Source organism: Megascapheus bottae, chromosome 7, assembly GCF_031878675.1.
Source record: "Megascapheus bottae isolate mThoBot1 chromosome 7, mThoBot2.hap1, whole genome shotgun sequence".
Taxonomy (NCBI): Eukaryota; Metazoa; Chordata; class Mammalia; order Rodentia; family Geomyidae; genus Megascapheus; species Megascapheus bottae.
In genome coordinates, this window is record NC_143515.1 from 6,515,010 (window position 1) to 6,537,937 (window position 22,928).

Sequence of the window (22,928 nt, forward strand, 5' to 3'; positions counted from 1 at the left end):
ATTTCTCACCACCACACTTGGTGGGACCACGCTCAGGAATGTCGAGTGCTAATCCATTGCGCAGAAGTGCAACTATATAATAGTGATCACGTTCTTGAAAGTGGTGTTGATACTCAAATCACTTGGAAAGACTCCCAATGTATGGTTGATTTTATATTTTAAATACAGATCTGGCCCATTTTGTTTAATACCCTACTTCCAGCTGAGATCTGTGCAGTTTGTGGATAATACTATGCATCTCAGAATTTTCATTGTTGCCAAAGAGTCATTTTATTGATATGCATCGAGTGAGAAAGAATCTGAGGCTTTGAGGCAGCTGGTCTGACCCATGCATGGGAGCTTCTGCCCTACCATGGGTTGGGGGCACTATGGGTAGTGGGGATTCTAGAAGAGCTGAGTCTGTGGTTGCCGTCCCTTTCCATATCCATCGCCCACCTGTGAGCGCACAAATGAATGTGTCCTGTGTTGTAGTTTTGGAGAAGTCTGGCCTGAATGCCCTGGTACAGACACTCAAACCAAGGGCTGTGCCAAGACTCAGGAGCTGATCTAACTTCCTCATGATGCTAAGTGAAGGATTGGCCCTGGTCTAGCACCACGGGTAGGTCTGGTGATGCCTGCAGAGGTCTCCAAAAGGTGAGATTCTATTCACTAGTCTTTCAGATGGGCCACTTGGTTCAAGAACAGAGTCTGGCAGGAAACAGATGAAGGAAAGGCAGGAAGCTGCTACTTGGCCCTCTGCCAGGGAATTCACTGGCATCTCATCTGTACATCACAGTGCAACAGCCCCTTTGGTTCCACAGTCCTGCGTGCTCTCAACCTGATGTCCAGTGGAGGGCTTTTAGCATGAAATATGGTTACGCCTTTTTCTGAGGTGGCAAATGGTCAAGGTGGTCAGTTAGTCATCAATGAATATTTACTCTCAACTCTTGACTAGGCCCCTGTGGGCTAATTTTTATCCTTACTATAATCAACTAGAGCCCCCCTGTGGTCAGAAACAGAAAATGTCCTAAAGAAAATATGTTCTAGGTTCTCTCATGGAACTAACTGGCAGGTGGGCTTTGATGGGTTATTAGAAAGAATTGAGGTTCAAAGCCAGCCCAGGCATGAAATTCCATGAGACTCATATCCAATTAATCAGACAACAGCTCAAGTGGTAGAGTGCTGGCCTTGTATGAAAAAAGCTAAAGAGCAGTGCCTAGACCCTAGGTTCATGCCCCTGTACTGAAAAAAAAAAGGAAGACAGAGCGGGGGGGGGGGGGGGCAGGGAGGAAGGAGAAGAGAGAGAAGAGAAGAAGAAAAAGAGAAGAAAGAGAAAAAGGGAAATAAAGGAAGGAGGGAGGATATTCTAAATACTTACCTTGGAACAACTAAAGCAAAACTTCCCTGTTAGTCTTCAAGATAATAAGAAATGAATCCATTGGACTGGGAACTGGTTTAGTGGTAGAGTATTTGCCTACTATGCACAAAGCCCTAGGTTCTATTCCTTGGTACCACGTAAACAAAAATAAATAAAATTTTAAGAGAAATGAATCTATTATCCTTTTGGACTAATGAACTTGATATGGGGAGTTAGTCTGTAAGACCAAGTACAAAATGAGCCTCAGGTGATGTATTCTTTGGCATTAGGTGGAGAACTTGCTTACATCCTTCTGGAAATCTCTGCGGCCAGACACAATCATGCTTATGACACTGCCTGATGTGCGCCAGCTCTTGAAATGCTATGATGTGCAATTGTACAAGGTAAGAAGACAGCCAGGGCTCTGCCTTGTATCCTTGGTGGTAAGTGATGGGTTTGATGATGTTAGAACTGCAGTGCCCACCTCTGAGGTGCCCCCCAAGGCATCAGTGATAAACTGGCTATGAGCCTTCTCATCTCTGCCTAGATCAGCCTTGCTTTCTGAATTTCGCCCAGAAAAGAAAAAGGCAAGCCTGGCATCCATGGCTCATACCTGTAATCCTAGTTACTCAGGAGGCTGAGAACTGAGAATTATGGTTCAAAAACAACATGGGCAGAAAAGTCTGTGAGACTCTAATCTCCAATTAACCACGCAAAACTAGAAGTGGAGCTATAGCCCAAAGTGCACTAGTCTTGAGAGAAAGAGCTCAGGGATAACACCCAAGCCCTGAGATCAAGACCCATGACTGACAAAAAGAAAAAAGCCAAGTCAAGTATGGTGGCTTATACCTGGAATAGATCGCCTTTGTATTTGGAAGGTTGAAATGAGAAGGATCCAATTTAGAGATCAACCCAATTAAAAGGTTTGTGAGACACTTTCTCAACCAATACCTGCATATAGTGGCACATGCCTGTCAACCCCACATAAACTAAAAGACTTGCCATCCAGGTGCTTGCCTAGGAGAAAGTGAGACCCTCTCCCAAAAATAACCAGTACAAAACAAAGGATAGAAGAGTAGCTCAGCAGTAGAGCCCCTGTCTAAAGAGTATGAGACCCTGAGTTCAAACCTCAGGACCACAAAAGTGACATAACTTCAAAGCACCAGATTCCAGGCTGACCTGAAACTGCGATCCTCTGGTCTCAGGATTACCAGTGTGAGCTGCTGCACCGGGCTAGTGCTTCCTAGTTTTCAACCCAGCAGGAGAAAATGAGGGCAGGGCCTGCACGGAAATGTTTGGTTTGATCCACCTAGTTTTAGTCAACCGGGAGTTGTCATTTTTCCAACTGGACTACAGACTTGGAGATACAGCCAGTGGTAGAGTGCCAAGCCCAGCACTCCACCCCAAAAGAATCAGATATAAATAAGTTCAAACAGAAATAAGTTCTGGCTACAGCAGCCTGACATGGCATCCTGTCCCAGAAGCAATGACCACTCTGCGGGGCAGGGCGGGGTGGTCCCTGAGAATGGTCATGACCTGCCCTGTTTCTGGGGTCCAGGTGAGTTTGGTCCCTGTTGGTAGAAGCCCCTGGACTGGGGGAAGTCACAAGGTTTTGACACTGTCTTTGCAGGGAATTGAAAACATCCTCCTTCATGACTTTCTGGAAGATGTTTCTATTCAGTACCTGAAATCTGTGCGGTTATTTAGTAAGAAACTCAAGCTATGGCTTCTTGATGCTTTGCAAGGCTTTCCATCCCTCTTACAAATCTGCAAACTCAAAGGTAGGCCTCTCTCTCTCTCTCTCTCTCTCTCTCTCTCTCTCTCTCTCTCTCTCTCTCTCTCTCTCTCTCTCTCCCGTCCTCCCTCCTTTTAGCCTCCCTCTTCCTCTTCTTTCTCCCCCTCCTTTTCCCTTCCCTCTTCCTCCTCCTCTTCTTCTCCTTCTCTCCTATTTCCTACTTGAGCATCTTGCCTCTAGCCTCCCAGGCCCCTCAGCCACACACCCGTCCTCTCCCAGTCATTGTCCTAAAACTATCATCCGACATGGCCCCATGCCCAACTGAGCTGATCCACTCTTTCATTTTCAGTCAAACTTCCTCACTGTTTAGCCTCTGCCTCCATCTCCCTTAGCACTGTTCCCCCCACTTCCCAGGAGGGCTCCCCAACACCAGCAATCCCCTCAAAGGTCCTGTTCTGTTACTCTTTGCACTGTTTTGCCTCTCCCTTCTCCCATTTTCTTGAATAACTCCTAAATATCACCACCATAGTGACGCCTTCCCTGATGATGGGTACCTTGGAAAAGCAGGAAAATCTCCTTTTGTGGAACCCTAACCTTCGTCTCCCCATATGCTTATGTTTCAAGGGGAGCCTTTTGGATGGGGAAACCCATCTTCCAAATACTGAAGGGATTGAAGATGGCAGCTAGCCTCGAACCATCAAGTCAGTGAACATGTATTGAGAAAACACCACATGAGAGTCGTCCTCCTAAGTAATTTTCCAAAGGAATAAATGAATAAATCCAAGAGGACTGGCCTTGCCTTTTGATAGCTTCCTTTTTCATCCTTTCCTTCGATCATTTTCTGAAGAGATGGGCACATCCTTAACCTCCTTGGAGCCCCAGTTTTTGTCAGCTCAGGGTGCTGTAACAAAACAACCACATGCTAGGTATCTAAACCACAAGACACTAGCTTTCACAGCTCTGGAGACTGAAACGCAACATCAAGGTCCTGGAGGCTCAGAATCGAGTGAGAGCTGCTTCCAAATTCATCCATGGCTATCTTTATGCTGTGCCTTCACGCAGTGGAGGTGATGAGAGGGGGCTAATCCCCACAAGAGGGCTCCACCTCCATGACCTAATTACCAACAAAGCCTGGCGAAGGCTGTCACTGTGGGATGTGTGGCATGAATGAGGGAGACACAGACCTTGTCAGTGCTGGGCTCGCACTGCTTCTGACACATGGGGATACATTAGTTGCACCTGGAGAAATGTCAGCCCCATGGGAAGGGGCCAATAGAGGGAGGAAATGGGCACGGAGCTTGGGTAGCTGTGATTCCTGACCAACCCTGGGCCCCTCTCCTCCCTTCCTTTCCTCTCTCCTCCCTTTCCCTCTATTCCATGGAGGAACCCAAGCACCTGACATCAATAATGGCCCTCTATATTCTTAACAGAAGTCACTGTGTTTGTGAAAAGACTACGAAGAAAGACCTACCTTTCCAACATGGCCAAGGTAGGTTGACAGAAAGAAGTTTGCTGAAGTGTGGAGTAAAAGCCAGAGGTTTCCTTGAGAGCAGTGGTGGCTGCCTGAAGAGAGGCAGTTCCTACCGTGCATGGTGGAGGGCAGACGGGAAGATGATGCTGGCTACTGGTGCCTAGAAGCCCCATGGTTCCCTGCCAGAAACCCACTCCCTTCCCCTGAGTGGAAAGGCCCCAGCTGCCTTGGCGCTCTATGTGGGAGAAGAAGCTAGTTTCTTCTGCTTTTAAAAGTGCAGGAAGAGTCTCATGGGGCCAGCCAGTGTTAGAGGTAAAAGACTCACAGAAGATATGGAAACAGAGAAATATCCCTTCCCTCTGAATGTGACCCTGTGGTTTTGCTGTATCTGGGCTACCAATTCTCTTATCTCTGACCTTGTCATGCTTCAGTACTAAGGAATAGGTAGCAAAGAGCCAAAGATAGGTTTGAAGGGTCTCGCATCTGTATATTGAGTTTAAACCTATCCATCTCGGGTTTAAAAGATTCAACGGCCTATGATAAACTGGGCACTGGTGGCTCACACATGTAATCTTAACTACTCATGAGGCTGAAACCTGAAAATCAGGGTTCAAAGCCAAGCCAGGTAGAAAAGTCTGAGGGAATTCACCTCCAATTAACTAGCACACAAAAACGATTAGGTTGGCCAGGCATGGTAGCTCACACCTGTAACCCTCGATGCTCAGGAGGCTGAGATCTGAGGATCACAGCTCAAGCCAGCCCAGGCACTACAAAGCCATGAGACTTATCTACAATTAACCACTAGAAAATGAGAAGTGGGGCTGTGGCTCAAGGGTAGGGTGGTAGCCTTGAGCTGAACTGCTCAGGGACAGTGCCCAGGCCCAGCCCCATAACCTACACACACAAAAGCAATTAGGTTAGTGGCATGGCTCCAGTGGTAGATCAGTAGCTATGCAATAGGAAGTAAAGTGAGAACATGAAGCCCTGAGTTCAAGCCCCTTTAGCTGAAACACACACAGGCCTATCAAAGTTCTGTCTCTACTGAGAATGTGCAGACATTTTTCTAATAATATTTTGTAACTATGTACATAGCACTTACATTGTATTAGGTATTATAAGTCATCCAGATATGTTCTAAAGTATATGGAAGAATGTACAGCCTAAATTCAAATACTTGTATGCTCGCTTCAGCAGCACATATACTAAAATTGGAACAAATACTTGTTGAGTGGGGGTGGGGAGAACAGGAAGATTCCATGTAAAGTAGTATGAATGAGTCAATGTTCACAAGAAAATACACAAGTTCCTAATGTTTTTTTTTTTCCTTCCTCAGAAACAAAACCTTAGAAATGTGATGGGAAGCTAGTTTAAAAGTCAAATGACACCATCTAATGAAGATTTTTGCTTCCTTGTTACCTTTAGACCATGAGAATGGTGTTGAAAAACAACAGAAGAGTCAAGATCTTAAAGTCAGATCTGTACATGGTCATCAGTCAAGGTGCTGTGGATATTTCTAAGAAAATCCTGGCAGATGACAAGAATGACGTGGAAGACCTGGAGAGCTATACCGAGATGAAATGTAACCTTCCCGTGGCGTGTGCTTTATGAAAGTGTTGAGTGATTCTTACGGACTAGCGTGGCCATTACTAGGAATTTCTTCTTTGAACTTGACTGTGTTGATGTGCATGCTCTTACTTACATTTTCCTGAAGGGGGCGGTGGACATTCTCTGTGTTTCCATGCTCTCCTCGTGTCAAGAGTGGGCATCAGGGCCAATATACATTTGCTGAGCAAATACACAGGCAGATAGGTGTTCAGTACTGAATGGTATTGCTGTTGGACAATCTTCCTTAGGAAGAACTTTACCTTCTGTAACTGTTTTGTACAAGCATGGTTCAAAGTGTCTCGTCTAGCATGACCAGATTAGAATGTGTCAACTCCACTCCTCTCCAGATTTCATTGTCACCTCTGCTAGCAGCATCCAGTCTCATGGCTTGAACTCAGGGCCTGAGCACTGTCCTTAGCACTGTCAAAGCTAGAGGTCTACCACTTGAGCCACAGCACCACTTCCACCTGGTTCTATATATGTTGTACCGAAGAATTGAACCTGGGTCTTTGTGCATGCTAGGCAAGCACTCTACCACTAGGTCCAACTCCCAGCCCCCCTGATGATATTTATTGTATAAAAATGTCTCCCTTCTATGAAGAGTTTGCATTATTGGATGACACAGTGCTATCAGCCAGTGTGTTGTTGCCTATATATTGGTGGGAGCCAGAGAAGAAACTTTCCAGACTTGGGGGGAGGTCCTGGGACATTACAGGAGCTGTGAAAGATTCTGACTCCTCCCCATATTCTTTATTATGGACCAAGCTCTAGGTTCTCAGAAGACAGTTATAGGAAGCGCTGAGAGTCAGTCTGTCCATTAGTGTCTGCCAAGGATACAATGTAGCTTCTTTCTCCATTGGTGTAATCCTTTTCTAGACCATTCTATGTGTGCAATGCTGCCTGCCCAGTTCTGTGAGCTCCTTTAGAGTGCCATCTTGGGCTGCCAAGCACATTCGACTCTTCACAACCAATGTATACTGTGTGGGTTCAGCATCACATAGAAGTGTCACCCTCACATAACTCCATTCTCTTATATCTTGAAGTAGGGTTGGCCATGGTAACATGGTACCAGTGATTCAAAATACTGAAGCCAGATACCCATGGTCCATTATCATAGATTCTCAGGATACTAAAGTCCAGAAGATCATAGTTTAAAACTAGCCCAAGCAGAAAAGCTCATAAGACTCCATCCCCAACAAAAGGCAGAGCTGGAACCCTGATGCAAGTGATAGTATGCCAATAGAACAGACAACAAGGCCCTGAGTTCAAACCCCACTACTATCAAAAAAACTTTAATGAATCTGTGCTTTTAGTACAGATTCCTTGCCAACTACCTTTCACCTTCTGTATCTTGTTTATGTCCCCTGCCTCAATCTTGGTCCTCCCCTACAGTACTCCTCGTCCCTCCATCTCTGAAACAATAGATAACACTAGTCCAACAGACTTCAGAGCTCCAGGCAGCAGTTTTAAGTCGCAGATGTCCAAAAGATTCTCCTTCCCAGGGAACTGGCTTCCCCCCAAAATCCTAGGATGCCCCAAATTGTCAGGAGGCCTCTCCAGACAGTTCACAGGCTGGCAGCCTATGTCCCTGAACAGAGTCCAGCTGGGAGGGCACACACTGAAAATTGGTCACTGCTGATACCAGGCAGGTACCTGCTAATAAGGTCTAGTGAACCTGGCTGGAACCACAGCTAGGATCACAGCTGCCCACTGCTGTTCGTAACTGTTTGGTTTGCAGTGGCACTAAGGAAGGAGGAATGCCAAAGGCTATTTTGCTTTTTCTCCATGCTACCTGTGCAGGTAGACCCCAGACCTGATGTCACATACAATGAATTGAGCTCCACCTGACTTGAGTGTACAACCCCAGGCAAGAGGCCCTTACTGCTTTGATGTCCCCTTCACTCCAGTGGCATTCCTACACCAGCCCTTTTGTGAAAATTGTCAAGGATAGGTGAAGTCACGTCTGACTTTTGTGATGAGCTCATCTGAAGACAAGATCTGTGTAATTACAAGGTGGACTTAGGTTTCAAAACATTTCTTCCCATTTCAACAAGTGGCAGAGGCATGACCAAATGACTCAAAGCTCCATGATGCAGAGTGACACATGCAGTCTTACAATCATCCCTTGTCTTCCAAAGGAGTGGGAGGCCCTGAGGAACCCTTTCAACTTCTGTGCAGATGTCACCCCGAGGTTATTTAGGACAGGGGGTTTCTCTGCAGAAATTCTGCAAGGGTGCATACAATCTGCTTCTGTTTGTTTTGTGTCTCTAGGTTTGAACTGTTTAATTTCTTTGCTGGGAACTTCGACAGATCTCAGTGTGTTCCTGAATTGTGTGTCTTCAAGTCTCCAGACATTTGTCTTCCAGGTACAAAACTGTGGTGTGTTGAATTTGGCATTTTTTAACAAGAAAAAATAAGTAGACATCTATTATTCCAAATTATAGTCCTGAATAATAGCCTCTGGTGCCTGCGACCTGACTCAGGTGCTCATGATTCTGAACCAGATGACCGTACGGGTGGCAAACCCAGCCTTGGTGCTCACTCTGTGTATGTATGATGAGTGCCAGGTCAGAGGGGCCCCTCCAAGCTATTGCTCCTATTGAGGGCTATGGGAAAGACATTCTCAAGGTTTGTCATCAGCAATGTGTTGAGGCTGGCATGGAGTTGAGGACAGGAAAGTGGCCTCACTTCTTTGACAAGGTAGAGAACAGGAGAGGGGCACATCTTACGTGTGTGTGTGTGTGTGTGTGTGTGTGTGTGTCTGTGTGTGTGTCTGTGTGTGTGTCTGTGTGTGTGTCTGTGTGTGTGTGTATGAGGGTGTGGGTAATCAAGTGGGATGGTGAGGAAGGAGGAGACATTTGTTGTTTGGAAGAATAATGTCCATCTAGATATTTTACAGATATGTCCCAATAAAAGGATTTAAAAAACTCAAAGATGGGTTGGGGCTGTATAAGTCAGTGGTAGAAATAACTTGCCTAACATGGATGAGAATCCTGTGTCTTTCTCTAGAACTAGAAAAATAAAATCATACAGAACCCTCAAAGATGACTTGGCGGTGGATATGAATGTATTTGCATGGCTGGTCACCATCTTGCATGACAGTCAACCTTGAGTTGCTGTGACTGCCATGAGAGAACCTGCTCCAGTGTGCCCCTGGTGGTGGGGGAGCTCAGGACTGTGAAGAAAAGCTTAGGTGCAAGGCAGCTTGCACACACAGGAACACACACACACACACACACACACACACACATACACCACCACCAGCAGCAGCAACAACAACAACACAGGCTCTTGGGCTTCCTGTGACATTATTTTTCCTAAGGCCAAGGTGACTAGGCCTTAAACTAGGATGAGAAGGATTTGTAGGACTAAAATGAGCTGAGAGAGGGAGCAAAGCATTCAGGAGAGACTCATGCACAGGTCAGCACACAAGAAATGGATCAGATGCATGTAAGTATTGGGCCTTTGTGCTCTCCTAAGACTATCCTCCTTTGGTATCATTGTTTGCTATTACCTACAGACCTGTATAATTTATCATGTCCCGTATATACAGATAGATAGATAGATAGATAGATAGATAGATAGATAGATAGATAGATATAAAACCTATGTTTCTCTGGGTCTATCTTAATTTGCTTGATATAATTTTTTTTCATTTCCTTATGAATGGTACAACATCATTCCTTCTCATGGATGAGTGGAAATCTATTGTGTATATTTACCACATTTTCTTGATCCATTCATCTACTGAGTAGCATCTGGGTTAATTCCATATCCTAGCTTTGGTAAATAATGCTGTCGTGAACATGGTTGTGCTAGCAGCTTTAGTGTGGCCTTGTTTGTGGTCATTTGAGTAAATGCCCAGGAGTAGATTGTCTGGGTCATAGGGACTCTTTTGTGGAATCGCCATGCTGTTTTCCAGAGTGGTTGAACAAGTTTACATTCCCACCAACAGTATAGTAGCATTTTCTTTTGCCCATATTCCCACCAGTATCTGTTAGTTATAACTGGGATGAGTATCTATTAGTTATAACTAGCTGTTATAACTGTGATGAGGTGGAATCTCAATATTGTTTTGATTTGCATTTCTTTTATAGCCAGAGATGTTGAGCATTTCTTCATGTGTCTATTGGCCATTCTTGCTTCTTCTGTAAGCCTTTCTGTAAGTTTTTAGTCCACTTATTAATTGGGTTGCTGTTTCTTTGAGGGCTTATTTTGGGGAGGTTTAATTTTATATCTTTTGTGGGTCCTAGGGCTTGAACTTTGGGCCTGGGCACTGTGCCTGAGCTCCTGGGCTCCCTGAGCCCTACCACTGGAGCCACAGCCTCACTTCCCATTCTCTAGTGATTAATTGGAAATAAGAGCCTCTCTGTCTTCTGTGCCTGGGCTGGCTTTGAACTACAACTCTCAGATCCCAGCCTCCTGAGTAGCTAGGATTACAGGCATGAGCCACTGTGCCTGGCTAATTTTTTGAGCTCTAACTATATTTTCAATATGAAGCCCTTGTGTGATGATATGTTGTTGGTAAAAAAAAATCTTTGGGCTTTCTATTTATCTTGCTAGCTATGTTCTTTGCCATGCAGAAACTCTTCAGCTTGATGCAATTCAATTTATCCGGTCTTTCTCTGATTTGTTGTGATTCTAGATCATTGCTTAGGTAGTTTCAACACGTGCCTAGGAGTGTTAGTGTTTCCTCTACTCCTTCCTGTATATTTTCATAGTATCTGGCCTTACATTGAGGTCTTGGATCCATTTTGAATTGATTCAGGTGCAGGGTGATATGTAAGAATCTGGCTTGAGTTTTCTGCATGTAGATAATCAATTTTGCCTACATCAATCATTGAAGAGGTTTTCTTCCAATCTGTTTGATTCCCTTACCAAATATTAGATGGCTATAGGTCTATGGGTGCATTTCTGGGTATTTTATTCTGTTCCATTGGTCCTCAGGCCTATTTTTGTGCCAGTACCAAGCTGTTTTTATCTGGTTTTGTAATTAAGTTTGAAGTTTGGTATTGATATTCTTCCAACATTGTTTCTCTACCACAATCTTATAAAGGGTTGATTTCGCTATACAGTCTTTTATTATGCCATACAAATTTTTGTATTGCTTAGAAAGCCATTTCTAATCCTTGGAAATATCTCCTTCTCTCCTCTGCTTCTTGAAAGATAATCATTCCATATTCTGTATAGTGTTTAATCCTCTTTGATGATCTTAGGCAATGCTTTGTTTTAAAGCAACAGTAGTGATATGTCTAGAGGTGCATTCACTGAGTAGCAGAAGGCATGTCTGGGAAAAGCTTTCAATGGTGTGTTCCTTGTTTTGGTTATTCACTTGTGTTCCTTCATGATTAGCAATTCAGCTCTAGGCAGCCTTACAGGCTCATCCTGTGTTATGAACTATGACTCTGTTTCCCAAGTCTTCATCATATCTGCAGCCTTCACTTAAGACAAGTTAGAAACATGGTGCTTTTCTATATTCATGCCTTCAAAAAAATTTATTTATCAATTTTTTGTGGGTCATGGAGCCTGGGTACTGTCCCTCAGCTCTTCAGCTCAAGGCTATCTACCGCCCTACCCTTGAGCCAAGCCCCACATCCCATTTTCTAGAAGTTAACTGGAGAGAAGAGTCTCAGGTCCTTTTGTGCCTGGGCTGGCTTTGAACCTTGTTCCCCAGATCTCAGTCTCCTAAGTAGCTAGGATTATAGATTATAGGCATGAGCCACTATGCCTGGCTGAAAAGTCTCCCTCCCTCCCCCCCCCCCCCCCGGCTAGTCCCAGGGCTTGAACTCAGGGCCTGAGCATTGTCTTTTGGCTTTCTCAATGCTAGACTCTACCACTTAAGCTGCAGTACCAGTTCTGGCTTTTTCTATGTATATGGTGCTGAGGAATTGAATCCAGGTCTTCATGCATGCTAGGCAAGCACTCTACCACTAGGCCAAACTCCCAGACTTTGAAAAATCTTGTTTTGTAAAAATAGCTTTTTCTTATAAAACCACACACACACACACACACACACACACACACACACACACACACACACACACACACACACAATCTATCGTCAACAAAACATTCAGACTGTTAAAATGCAATAACTCACAGCTTCAGTTCTTAGCACCTGGTGGTTTGCTAACAGAAGGAAATGTCTAAATTGGTTGTATGTCTCACTGTTCTGATCTCATATCGTTTGCATCCAAGAATAATTCCTCAGAGAATGAACAAGTGCCACACAATTGTAGAATCGTGTTAGGAGAATTTGGAATGATATTTATGATTGATGTTCTCATTGCCCAAAGTTCCTTCCCTGAGTGCTTTTAGAAAGTATCCCTGTGGCTTTTGTAGGCTTGTGGTCTCTCAACCCAACCTCTACCTCAGTCCATTGGTCATCAAAAGGGCTAGTTTCTCCCAAGCACCCTGTTTCTGATAGTAGGAAATGTGGTGGAACTGGAGGAGTTCCCATTCTTCTAAGTTCAGGGCAGCCCTTTGGTATGTCAGGAGCATTCAGTTGAGTCAAAGAGAAGAAAAACAATAACTAGAAAAAATATGTCTTCATTTCTAGCCAATCTTTCCATCGCTTCCTGAAAGACATGAGGTAGCCAGCTAGTGAGTGGTTTATATAGCATGTGATTGGGACTGAAAGAGCCGCTGGGGAATTTATGGACATGTGCATCTATAACTTACATGGCTCCATTTAGATTACTTCAACTGTGTCTCTCCAGCAGAGTCTTATTCTACATACAGCAACATCTCACTGGCACTCTGACAGGACCCCTTAGGCCATCAGATGGCTCTGCTAGACGCAGTGGCGGTCTTTCCTGAGATGGCTTCCTGAGATGGGTTACAGAAAGTAGTGTTAGCAAGGGGCGTGGTGGCTCACACCTCTAATCCTAGCTTCTCGGAAGGCTGAGATCTGAGGATCAAGGTTCAAAGCCAGCCCCGGCACTCAAGAACCTGAGACTCTTACCTTCAGTTAACCACTAGAAAACAGGAAGTGGAAGTGGGGCTGTGTCTCCAGGGGTAGGGTGGTAGCCTTGAGCTGAAGATCTCAGGGACAATGCCTAGGACCAGAGTTCAAGCCCCATGACCCATTCAAAAAAGTGGGAGAAGGGCAGGAGTCTGGCCTACTGGTAAAGTACTTGCCTAGCATGCACGAAGAACCAGGTTTGATTCCTCAGTAGTGGTAGAGCTCTAGCTTGAGAAAGTCCAAGGACAGTGCTCAGGCCCTGAGCTCAACCCCAGGACTGGTAAAAAAAAAAAAAAATTAAAAAAAAGTAGTGGCAGCTTACGACTTCTTGTCTTTTCAGTGTTATACATTTTATTTCCATTGTTATGGATCCTTTTTTTTTTTGCCAGTCTTGGGGCTTGAACTCAGGGCCTGAGCACTGTCCTTGGGCTTTCTTAAGGCTAGAGCTCTAACACTTGAGCCACACACAGCACCACTTCTGGCTTTTTCTATGTATGTGGTACCAAGGAATCAAACCTGGGTTTTCATGCATGCTAGGTAAGCATTCTACCACTAGGCCAAACTCCCAGCCCCATTGTTATGGATTCTATTTCCCTTTCTACCTTTGTGTAAAATACCTCCAGCCCACAGGCCAATTCTCAGTGGAGCTGCCTCACAGTGTCTCTGTGGCACTTGATAAACTTTTAGGAAAAATAATTTTAACAGTGTTTGAGTAATGAACACTTAATGAACTGGTCCACCTTCAGAATCAACTGTCTATGCTGGTAGGAGGGGAATACTGCAGCTTGAACTCAGGTCCCTTAGTTTATTCGCTCAAGAATGGTACTCTACCACTTGTGCCATATCTCCACTTCTGCCTTTTGTTGGTTAGAGATAAGAATCTCAGATTTTCCTGTAGGGGCTAACTTTGATTTAGAATTCTCAGCCTCCTGAGTAGCTAGGATTACAGGATTATGGACTACCCATATCCCTCACTGAACCAATGTGCATAGACAAACTGAAGAAAGCAGACATAGGAAACATTGGTCATTTCAAATCATTTCATGCATTTGTCAGCCTTTGTCTTTATTGTAATAAATATCTGGGAAACACACACACACACACACACACACACACCCTTAGTGCAAGAGCTAGGCACTATAATCCTAGCTGTTTAGGAGGCTGAGATCTAAGAACCTGTCTGAGCAGACAAGTTCCAGGAAAAAACCCTGAAACTGGATGCATGGCTCAATGGGTCAAATGCTACCCTAGCAAACATGAGGCCCTAACTTCAGTTCCAGGACCAATACCAACAAAAACACAAATTTCTTTGACACTAGGGCCCACCTTGTCCACAACTTTAAACGTGTTTCTTTTCTGATCAAACAGCAATTTTTCAGATCTTTCTGCTCTGCTTTTTATTGTTGGTTCTTTATATAATCTTGGTGAAAGAAGATAATCATCAAGGTGCCTCAGCCTGAATGCTGGACTGCCTTACTCGGGAACAAAAGCCAGTAGAGGGAGGAAGACTTGTGTTGGGTTATGGTGCTTCATGTTTCAGAGGTTTCAGTCCACAGTCCTTGGTTCTGCTGACTGAATCCAGAGTGAGATGGAGCCGCCTGATAGCAAGAGCATGTGGCAGAGACTACTTCCCACAGGGCAGACATGAAACAAGGAAAATGGATAGAAAGTAGCATGGGATGGACAAGATACAAGCCCCAAGGACTAGTTTCCAGAACCTTCCAAAATAGTACCATAGTACCATATGCTGGGACCAAGCCTTCAATACCTAAGCCTTTAGGGGTGGGGTGGGATGCTTAGTAACTATTTATAAAGATTGATACAGAGAGGACTTCCTTATCATCCTACCATAAGCTGGTTAGCCTGGGGATCACACTGTTCATTTTTCTCTTTATCTCCGTCTCCCTTTCTCTTTGTCTTGACTCTGTTTTTATGCCTCTGTTTTGTTTGTTTTTCTTTGTGTCTTTTCTTAACTCTCTGTCTCTGTCTCTCTATCTGCCCAGCCCCCTCATTTCTGTACTGGAACCATGTCCACAGGAGATAGAGCATGTTGCTTGAATCACAAGAGTCTAGTGCACCCAAAAAATCCTGGGTGACCAGTTGCTCCAGAAGCTAAATGGAGAAGGTAATGGAGCTGGATCAGTACAGCCACACTGGAAAGGCAAGGGGAGTAGCCTCCTCAGCAGTGTGTTTTGAGTAATGCTATAAGTTCCCAGATTATAATAGGGAAGAAACATAGGGGCTGGGAGTAGGAGAACATATAGAATTCTTCAGTCTTGGTCAAATCATGGTCTGGGCCATCACTGTATCAGGACTGGTCAGGCAAGACCTTGTCAGTGATAAGAAAGTTGTTCCTGGGAACAGTGTCTAGAAGAGCTGTAATTTCTAGAACCAAAGGTCATTGCAAAAAAAAACTGGCTCAGATGAAAAAGAGATGAATGCAAAATGAAATTAGAGATGCGGATACATAATTTGCTGCTGTTTCTCTCCATGGGCTGAGACCACACCATCCTTTTGGCTCAGTCAGAGCAAAGATCACAAGGGTTACTTCCCTCTAGCTGGAAATGCCTGCAACTGGCAGAAAATGCTTACAACTGGTAGAGAACACGGGCCAGTGTTGGAGCACCACAGCCAGCACTGCTGTAGACTGCTCAGGTGTGTGTCTCTCTGGAAATCATAAAAGAAGTGAAAGACAATAGAAGAAAAGTATAAAACACTTTTATTTAGAATTACCTAGCTCAAAGTCATTGCTCTGCCAGTCATCCATCCTCTCTTCTTCAAGTGGCATTATCTATATCTCTCCATCTCTGAGTCCAAGGGTTCTTATATCCTGTGCTGTGCTCTGATTGGTTGCCCCTATTCAAATTAGGTGTTTTGGAAGGTAATGTTTTATTGGTCAGGTCAAGTCCCTCCTGTAAACCATTTCCCCAAGATCAAGAGATAATTATCAGAACTAGAAGGAGCTAGAGAGGGATAGAGGCAAGATCTCTCAAGCCTGGTTTTGATCTGCTAGGCCAAGGTGCTGTCTAAAGGCCCTGAATCCTATCTGATTTACCTTTTCAATACCAAGCTTTTATTCTACTTTTAGCAACCTAACAGACCACAATAGCAGGGACCTCCAAGGGTTTATGACAAGACTAGAAATTGGTCCCTCTTTTCTCTGACTCAGTTCTTACTCTTAGCCTCTCTCCCCTGGCCTTTAAAAAAAATGTCTATGGGTGACAAATGCTTGCATCTGAAACACATTATTCCTCTTGGTTTTATAATAAATGCTGGTGGTTTTTTTCCCCCTCACAAAAAATATAATAGCCAAGCAGAAGCAAAGAGGAGTTTATCAAACTGGCAGCAGGCTTCCAACTAAGATGGAACTTCATTCTCACTGCTGTGAGCAAAGCCATGACCCTCTGTCACAGGGATAGTTTTGGTAAGTCAAAGAATACCAAGCTTTTGTTTTATGTTTAGTGTTTTAAATCTGTTCTTACAGGGCAGGGGAGTGGGATGTCAAGTAGGAGTGGTAACATTCTAGGGCACGCTTGCCTAGAATGTTCAAGGCCTTGAATTCCACCCCTAACATCCTTAACTTAACTAACTAACTAGCTAAACTGTTGTTATAGCACAAGTATTTGATATATTGCTTTAAAGATCTCCTTTTAGTCTTTGTGTTATTTTTTAAACTGGTTCTGTGATTTGAACTCAGGGAGCTAGGCACTGTGCCTTAGCTTTTTCACTCAAGACTAGTGCTCTACCACTTAAGCCACAGCTTGATTTCTGCCTTTTTTGGGTGTGATTAATTGGAATGAGTCTTACAGGCTTTCCATCCCAGGCTGGCTTTGAACCACAATCCTCATATCAGAGCCTCCTGAATAGGTAAAGATGTGAGCCATCCATATCCAGCCTCTTTTCATCTTGTGGGGGTAAGGTGCAGCTTAGATACAGAATACTGTATCTTTATATTAATGGCAAGGAGATGGTCCCCAATAAATGGAGTGTGTGGTACTTTCTCATCCCAGTGGAGTGGAAGCCAACCCTTGTGAATTTATAAGCATGGTGTCCCTTTGAGAAAAAGCACCAAGAAAGACAGAAGAGGTGAAGGAAAAAATGATGTATTCTTTGGAGGATGCATATTTAACTTTCCAAAATGACCTAATGGCCATTGCTTGTTGCCGCTGGAAGGAATGAAGCACCACCACATTTTGCATTTCACAAATTTTGTGATCAACAATGGATCCTCTTGTATGGAAGAAAGCCATATCTTTGCCAAAGGTGTAGCATAAAAAGGTTGCAAGAAGGGAAACATTTGCAATTTCCTGAGGTGCACCTTGCATTCAGAAGATAGTTCTCTTGTTCCCTCTTATTTCCCAGCACCTTTCTGGGCTCTGGACAGATAGACACAAAAGACAGTCTGCCCTCCTATATTTAAAAACCAGTCAGAACCAGTCAGCCTTGCCCCAGAGGGCTGCCAGATGCCTTCACTGCTATTAGACAGAACAACAAGAAGAAAAGACTTGTTGGAGCTCTTTTGAGGTTTGCCAGTGTAAGCAACCACATAAGTAATCCCTATTTGTAATGAGGCCATCCCCTTTCATAATGTCCCCCATCTTAGTCCAAACTGAGTCTGCATAGAGCCAAGTAATCCCAGAAGAAAACCCAGCCCTATGGCTCTCTATGCCTTTCCCATTTTCCCTTCTCTAGTCAAAGGATTCACAATGATATAACTCTTCCTCAAGACTGTGGTTCTCACAAAGTTAAATGGGCTAAGCAGACCAGGCCATCCATCACAAAATAATAAACATTGGCTAGGAGAAAACCATGAAAGATTTCAAATGGACAGAAAGATTATTTGAAGTAGATAGAAGTCAGTTGACACTGCACTAGTAGCTCATGCCTGTAATAAAATATCTGGGGAACACACACACACACACACACACACACACACACACACACACACACACACAGACACACACACATTGCAGTAGGCTACATCTATTCCTGTTTCTCAGACAAACATTAAGGATGAGCCTGTTTCTCCGAGGGCTCTCTGTAGTATTTCTCCACCCCCCCCCCATTCTTTCACTGGATGGAATTAAAATTCTCTGTGATGCTGCAGGCCATTTAGCTGTCATTTCTGTTCACAAGCTGTTCACCCAGCCAGGGGTTCTGTGCACGTGGACATCTACAAGAGCAATGGTCACCCATCCCTCACCCATTCTACCCCCTTTAGTCAGCGGAAAGGAATGACGCTTTACTGCAGAGGAGTTGAAAGCTAGTTTTACAGTGACTTGCCTATTGATGCAACTGGAGTTTTAGGTCTCAAGTTCACACTCTGGGATTTCACATGTGAAGTCTGGCCACTTGTTCAACAACACAAGTAAAGAGCTGGATAACAGCACAGGGCAGAGGAAGGAGATTTCTTACATGGTGCAGCCATGCCAGAGGAAGAGGCAAAGAAGCACTTAATCTAATCTTCAGCCATCTTGGTGACACAAATGTGAGCTTTAAATAGACACAGCATTTGGACAAAGAGCATAAAGTATGCATAATGATTAAACAGACTTGGTCAAAATATGGCCTGGTTGATCAGTATTTTCATCCTTTTTTTAAAGATCCATATTAGTTGTTAATCTGTGTCTTCACTGGTCAGGATAAACAAATCTCCGTTACCTGACTGGTGGGTGCTCTGACCTGAGAATGTTTGATGTCCCTTTCCTTAGGAGCAGGTCCCTCCACCTCTCCTCATAAATATGTTGTAGATAGATAAGTCCTGACCTCCCAGGATTCTAAGATGACTGAAAAAAAAAGGTGACTGTAGAGAGAAAGGTATAGAGAAAAAAAAGTACAAATTGGAGTCTGAGATGCAAAATCTTCATCCTACTTTTTAGTAATATGTGGGCCAAAGTATGGAATCAGTGCTTTTTCAGGAAAATCAAATCAAAACAAAACAAACAAAAACAGTACCTGTTATATTATCTTCCTGTCTGCAACCCATGTACTCACCTCTGGTTGTTGTTGAAACACAGGATCCTGGCATCTGTTTCACTTGCTGTTTTTGGAATATGTGATTCACATCATTCAGTCCTGCATGGAGGAGGAGGAAGAGGAAGAGGAGGAAGAGGAGGAGCTGGGGAGTCTCAAGGACTTTCTGTCAGATGACCCATCTCTTGTCCAGCCAGACCAATCCTTTTTTCACCTTCTAAATCCTCCCCCACCTCAGGAGTGTGTAAGCCTGAATGTGGAGTCACCCAGGGTGACACTGAAACACATGAGCCCTAGCCACAGTCCTGTGGGGATGAGCAGCATGGTTCTCCAGGTGCTGGGCTTCTTGATGGACACTGCCACAGGAAATAAGGTAGAGACACCAGGCCCCCCCACGCCTTCCTGTCCCCCACAGCACACACGCAAAGCTGTTTCAAGGGGAATAAGAAAGCGACAGCAAGGTTTGGAAAGCCATGGTCCAAACGGCTTTAATGGATTCTAGAATCCTCTTTACATAAGACCATTCTGCTAGAGGTGGTTACAGGAGCTAATCTGTCCATGGTGAGTCAACCCAGTGTGCACTACAATGATCCATAGACATATCTCCTCGTGTTCACCAGCTGAGCGGGGTTCTGAGAACCTGTTCTAGCCAAAGACAAATTTAACAGCTAACATCTGCACCATTTAGGTGGGTCTTTTTTTCTTTTTTAATTTAGACTGCCAGGGCACAAAAAGTAGATGGAATCAGAGTGAGGAGTGATAAAAACTCTTGTGGAAGGGGAAAAGGTAGTAATACTGCCAAGGAAATGCCCCTTCTGCAGATGTATATAACACACATGCAAAATCAACTACTGAAATACTAATGAAAGTCAAGGACCAGATGTACAGGAAGGACTTAGGCCTCCAGTGAGGAAAAGCTGGGGTCATTCAGGGAACCAGTGTTCAGAGCTGTGGGAAGAAAAATGCTCGATCTTATCTGAAGAAGAGACCTCTTGGCCAGGCCGAGCTGGGAGAAAAACTGTCACTCTGGAAATGACTCAGGCCTGGGTACAGAGCCCTTCAAGAGCTTGCCAGAGACAGCTCACCCAAGTCTTCAAGTAGAAGACTAAGAGTACTTGCTTTAATGGTTAGCCATTGTACTCAGCTTCCAGTGAAGAGTTTCCTGGGTTCACTGGCTAAAGCAGGAGTATAGACTACTGTATGACTACAGTATGTTAAAGAAAAGGAACCTTTCAATGACACCTGAAGCTGAGGCTGGTGACTCACACCTGTGCTTCTACCGACTCAGAAGGCTGAGATCTGAGAATCATGGTTCAAAGCCAATCCAAGCAGAAAAGTCTGTGAGACTCTTATCTTCCAAAAACAAAGCAACAGATTAAAAAAAAAGCAGGAGTGGGAAAGTGAGGGAGGAAGGGAGAGAAGCCAGAAGTAGAGTTGTGGTTCAAGTCATAGGGCATCAGTTGTGGTACTCTTAACAACAACAAAAAAAATTAAATAAGACTTTATATAACAATGGATACAGGGACCATGGTCCAGGGCTTTACAGTAGAGGGAGGACAGAGATTGGGATCAACTCTCAACAGTGCATGGAAAAGTGAGCCCAGAGAGGGGTCAAAGGAAATGTCAGATATCAGAAGAATTCTGGTTAAACCAGATTCTCACCACAGATAAGCCAAGGTGAACAGACATCTCCTGGGAATGATGGGCCACAGTAGAGCCTTGAGAACTGAAGAATGATGACAACTAGACCTCCAATATAGGGGGTTCTTACTGAACTCACTTTGTATGGCTAATACTGGATTTTAGAAGAAAGTGCACAGATGGACCTAGAGGGTTCCAAAACCTGACTAAAAGTTTGGTTAAGTAGGGAATCTTTGTCAATGTTTCTGCACTCCTTGGTCAGCAAAGCAGCCAGGGGTCAACCTTGATCATTTCAGACATAGTTAGAAGAGGTGTAGACAGCAGGTATTGACAGTCAACTTAAATGTATTATTTACTTCGGAGAGAGAAAGGTGCTGTCATCCCGTTTCAAGGTGGCAGAACTGAGGCTCACGGTGGGATTATGAAGATTTTCCAAGGTCTCTCTCATAACTAGGGGATGATTAATTCTTGGCCCATACATCTCCTTTAAGGCTGTCTTTCCTGGCATCTTCTCTCCTTCCAGAGAATATTCTATGATATGCTTTAATTCCAAAGCCAGTGATTTAAGAGTCAAATAAAACTATCCTCAAATTTGGTAAATTGCTGGATTCCAATTCCAATTCCTCCATCTATTAGCTTAGAACTCTGGGCAAATTATTTAAATCATGGTAATGGTGGTATCTAATGCTATAGGACTGTTTGGAGGTTAAAGTCAGTTAATGGAGCTGGGCTCATAATCTTAACTACCCTGGAGGCTAAGATCTAAAGAAGATTGAGATTTTAAGCCAGCCAAGGCAGGAAAGTCCACTAAACTCTTATCTCCAATGAACTTTCAAAACGTTAGAAATGAAGCTGTGGCTCAAATGGTATAGTGCCAGCCTACAGCAAAATAGCTAAGCTACAGCTTCTTGAGTTCAAACCCCAGAACCAATACACACACACACACACACACACACACACACACACACACACACACTGTTGTAAAATGCACAAAATTTCTTACTATGTAAGTCTCCAATAACTATTAGTCATGGTTATTTTTCTCCAACAAAAGCTCCCAATCAACAGGCACAGTGGCTCATACCTGTAATCCTAGCTACTTAGGAGACTGAGATCTGAGGATCAAGGTTCAAAGCCAGCCTGGGAACAAAAGGATCTGAGACTCTTATCTCAAATTAGCCTCTAGAAAATGGGAAGTGGGGCTTGGCTCAAGGGTAGGATGCTAGCCTTGAGCTGAAGAGCTCAGGGACAGCGTCCAGGCCAAGTTCAAGCCCCATGATCCACAAAAAGAAAGAAAGAAAGAAAGAAAGAAAGAAAGAAAGAAAGAAAGAAAGAAAGAAAGAAAGAAAGAGCTCCCAGTCTCAGCATTTTCCCTTACCACTTTCCACCCAGTTCCTTAGCATCTCCAAAGTCCATTACAATGAGGAGCGCCCTATATTTAATTGGTGGAAACAATAGAGGAAATATTAAATGCTTAATTGAATACATAATAAACCAATACAGGCAGAGGAGTGACACATTATCCAAGGTAATATACATTAGAGATTAATTAAACCCACTTCTGTTCCTTCATGCCTGCTGAATTAGCTATAATGACTTAAATGAGCTAACACCAAAAAGTTCCGCTTGTCTAATTTTCATTGCCTTCATTATTGAGCATGTGTGCTCAGCAACAGCAGCAACAAAACCACACCCCCTGGGTCCCATCTGCATTCCTCTACCATGAGTCAATGCCCCACAGACTGCACATCTGTACCAGCCTCACTCTGGAAGCCATTTAACACTGCCCTGCACCTAGAATAACAACCAGTCAATCTCCAGGCTGTCACTTCCATCTGTCATTAGAGCAACGTTCAAAATAGAAAGCTGCCAAGGCACATTTAAGACTGAAATTTTATTAAAAAATGGTGCCATTCCTAGAGCTTGAACTCAAGGCCTGGGCGCTCTATCGCTCTATCACTTGAACCACAGCTCTACTTCGAGCTTTTTGATAGGTTATTGGAGATATGAGCCTCCAGACTTTGCTGCCTGGGCTGGATTTGAACTGTGATCCTCAGAGCTTTGCCTCCCAAGTAGCTAGGATTACAGGCCTGAGCCACCACTGCCCAATTGACTAAAATAACTTTTAATATTAAATAATGAGTATTCCTTTAAAAGGATAACATGTTTTTTACTTTAGGCTATGTGTTCAGGGTTAAGGCAA

At 43.9% G+C, this 22,928-nt stretch overlaps 1 protein-coding gene across 1 annotated transcript in view; it reads left to right on the top strand.

Annotated features, from left to right (window-relative positions):
• Window positions 1-22,928, top strand: part of Rfx8 (regulatory factor X8) — an 82,839-nt gene that overhangs the window by 59,083 nt on the left and 828 nt on the right. The window contains exons 8-14 of the mRNA XM_090336087.1: window positions 1,627-1,740; window positions 2,967-3,117; window positions 4,502-4,560; window positions 5,965-6,121; window positions 8,419-8,513; window positions 16,421-16,535; window positions 19,129-19,457. Of these exons, the coding sequence (XP_090192213.1) occupies window positions 1,627-1,740; window positions 2,967-3,117; window positions 4,502-4,560; window positions 5,965-6,121; window positions 8,419-8,513; window positions 16,421-16,535; window positions 19,129-19,457 (1,020 nt within the window). The remainder of the gene's footprint in view (window positions 1-1,626; window positions 1,741-2,966; window positions 3,118-4,501; window positions 4,561-5,964; window positions 6,122-8,418; window positions 8,514-16,420; window positions 16,536-19,128; window positions 19,458-22,928) is intronic.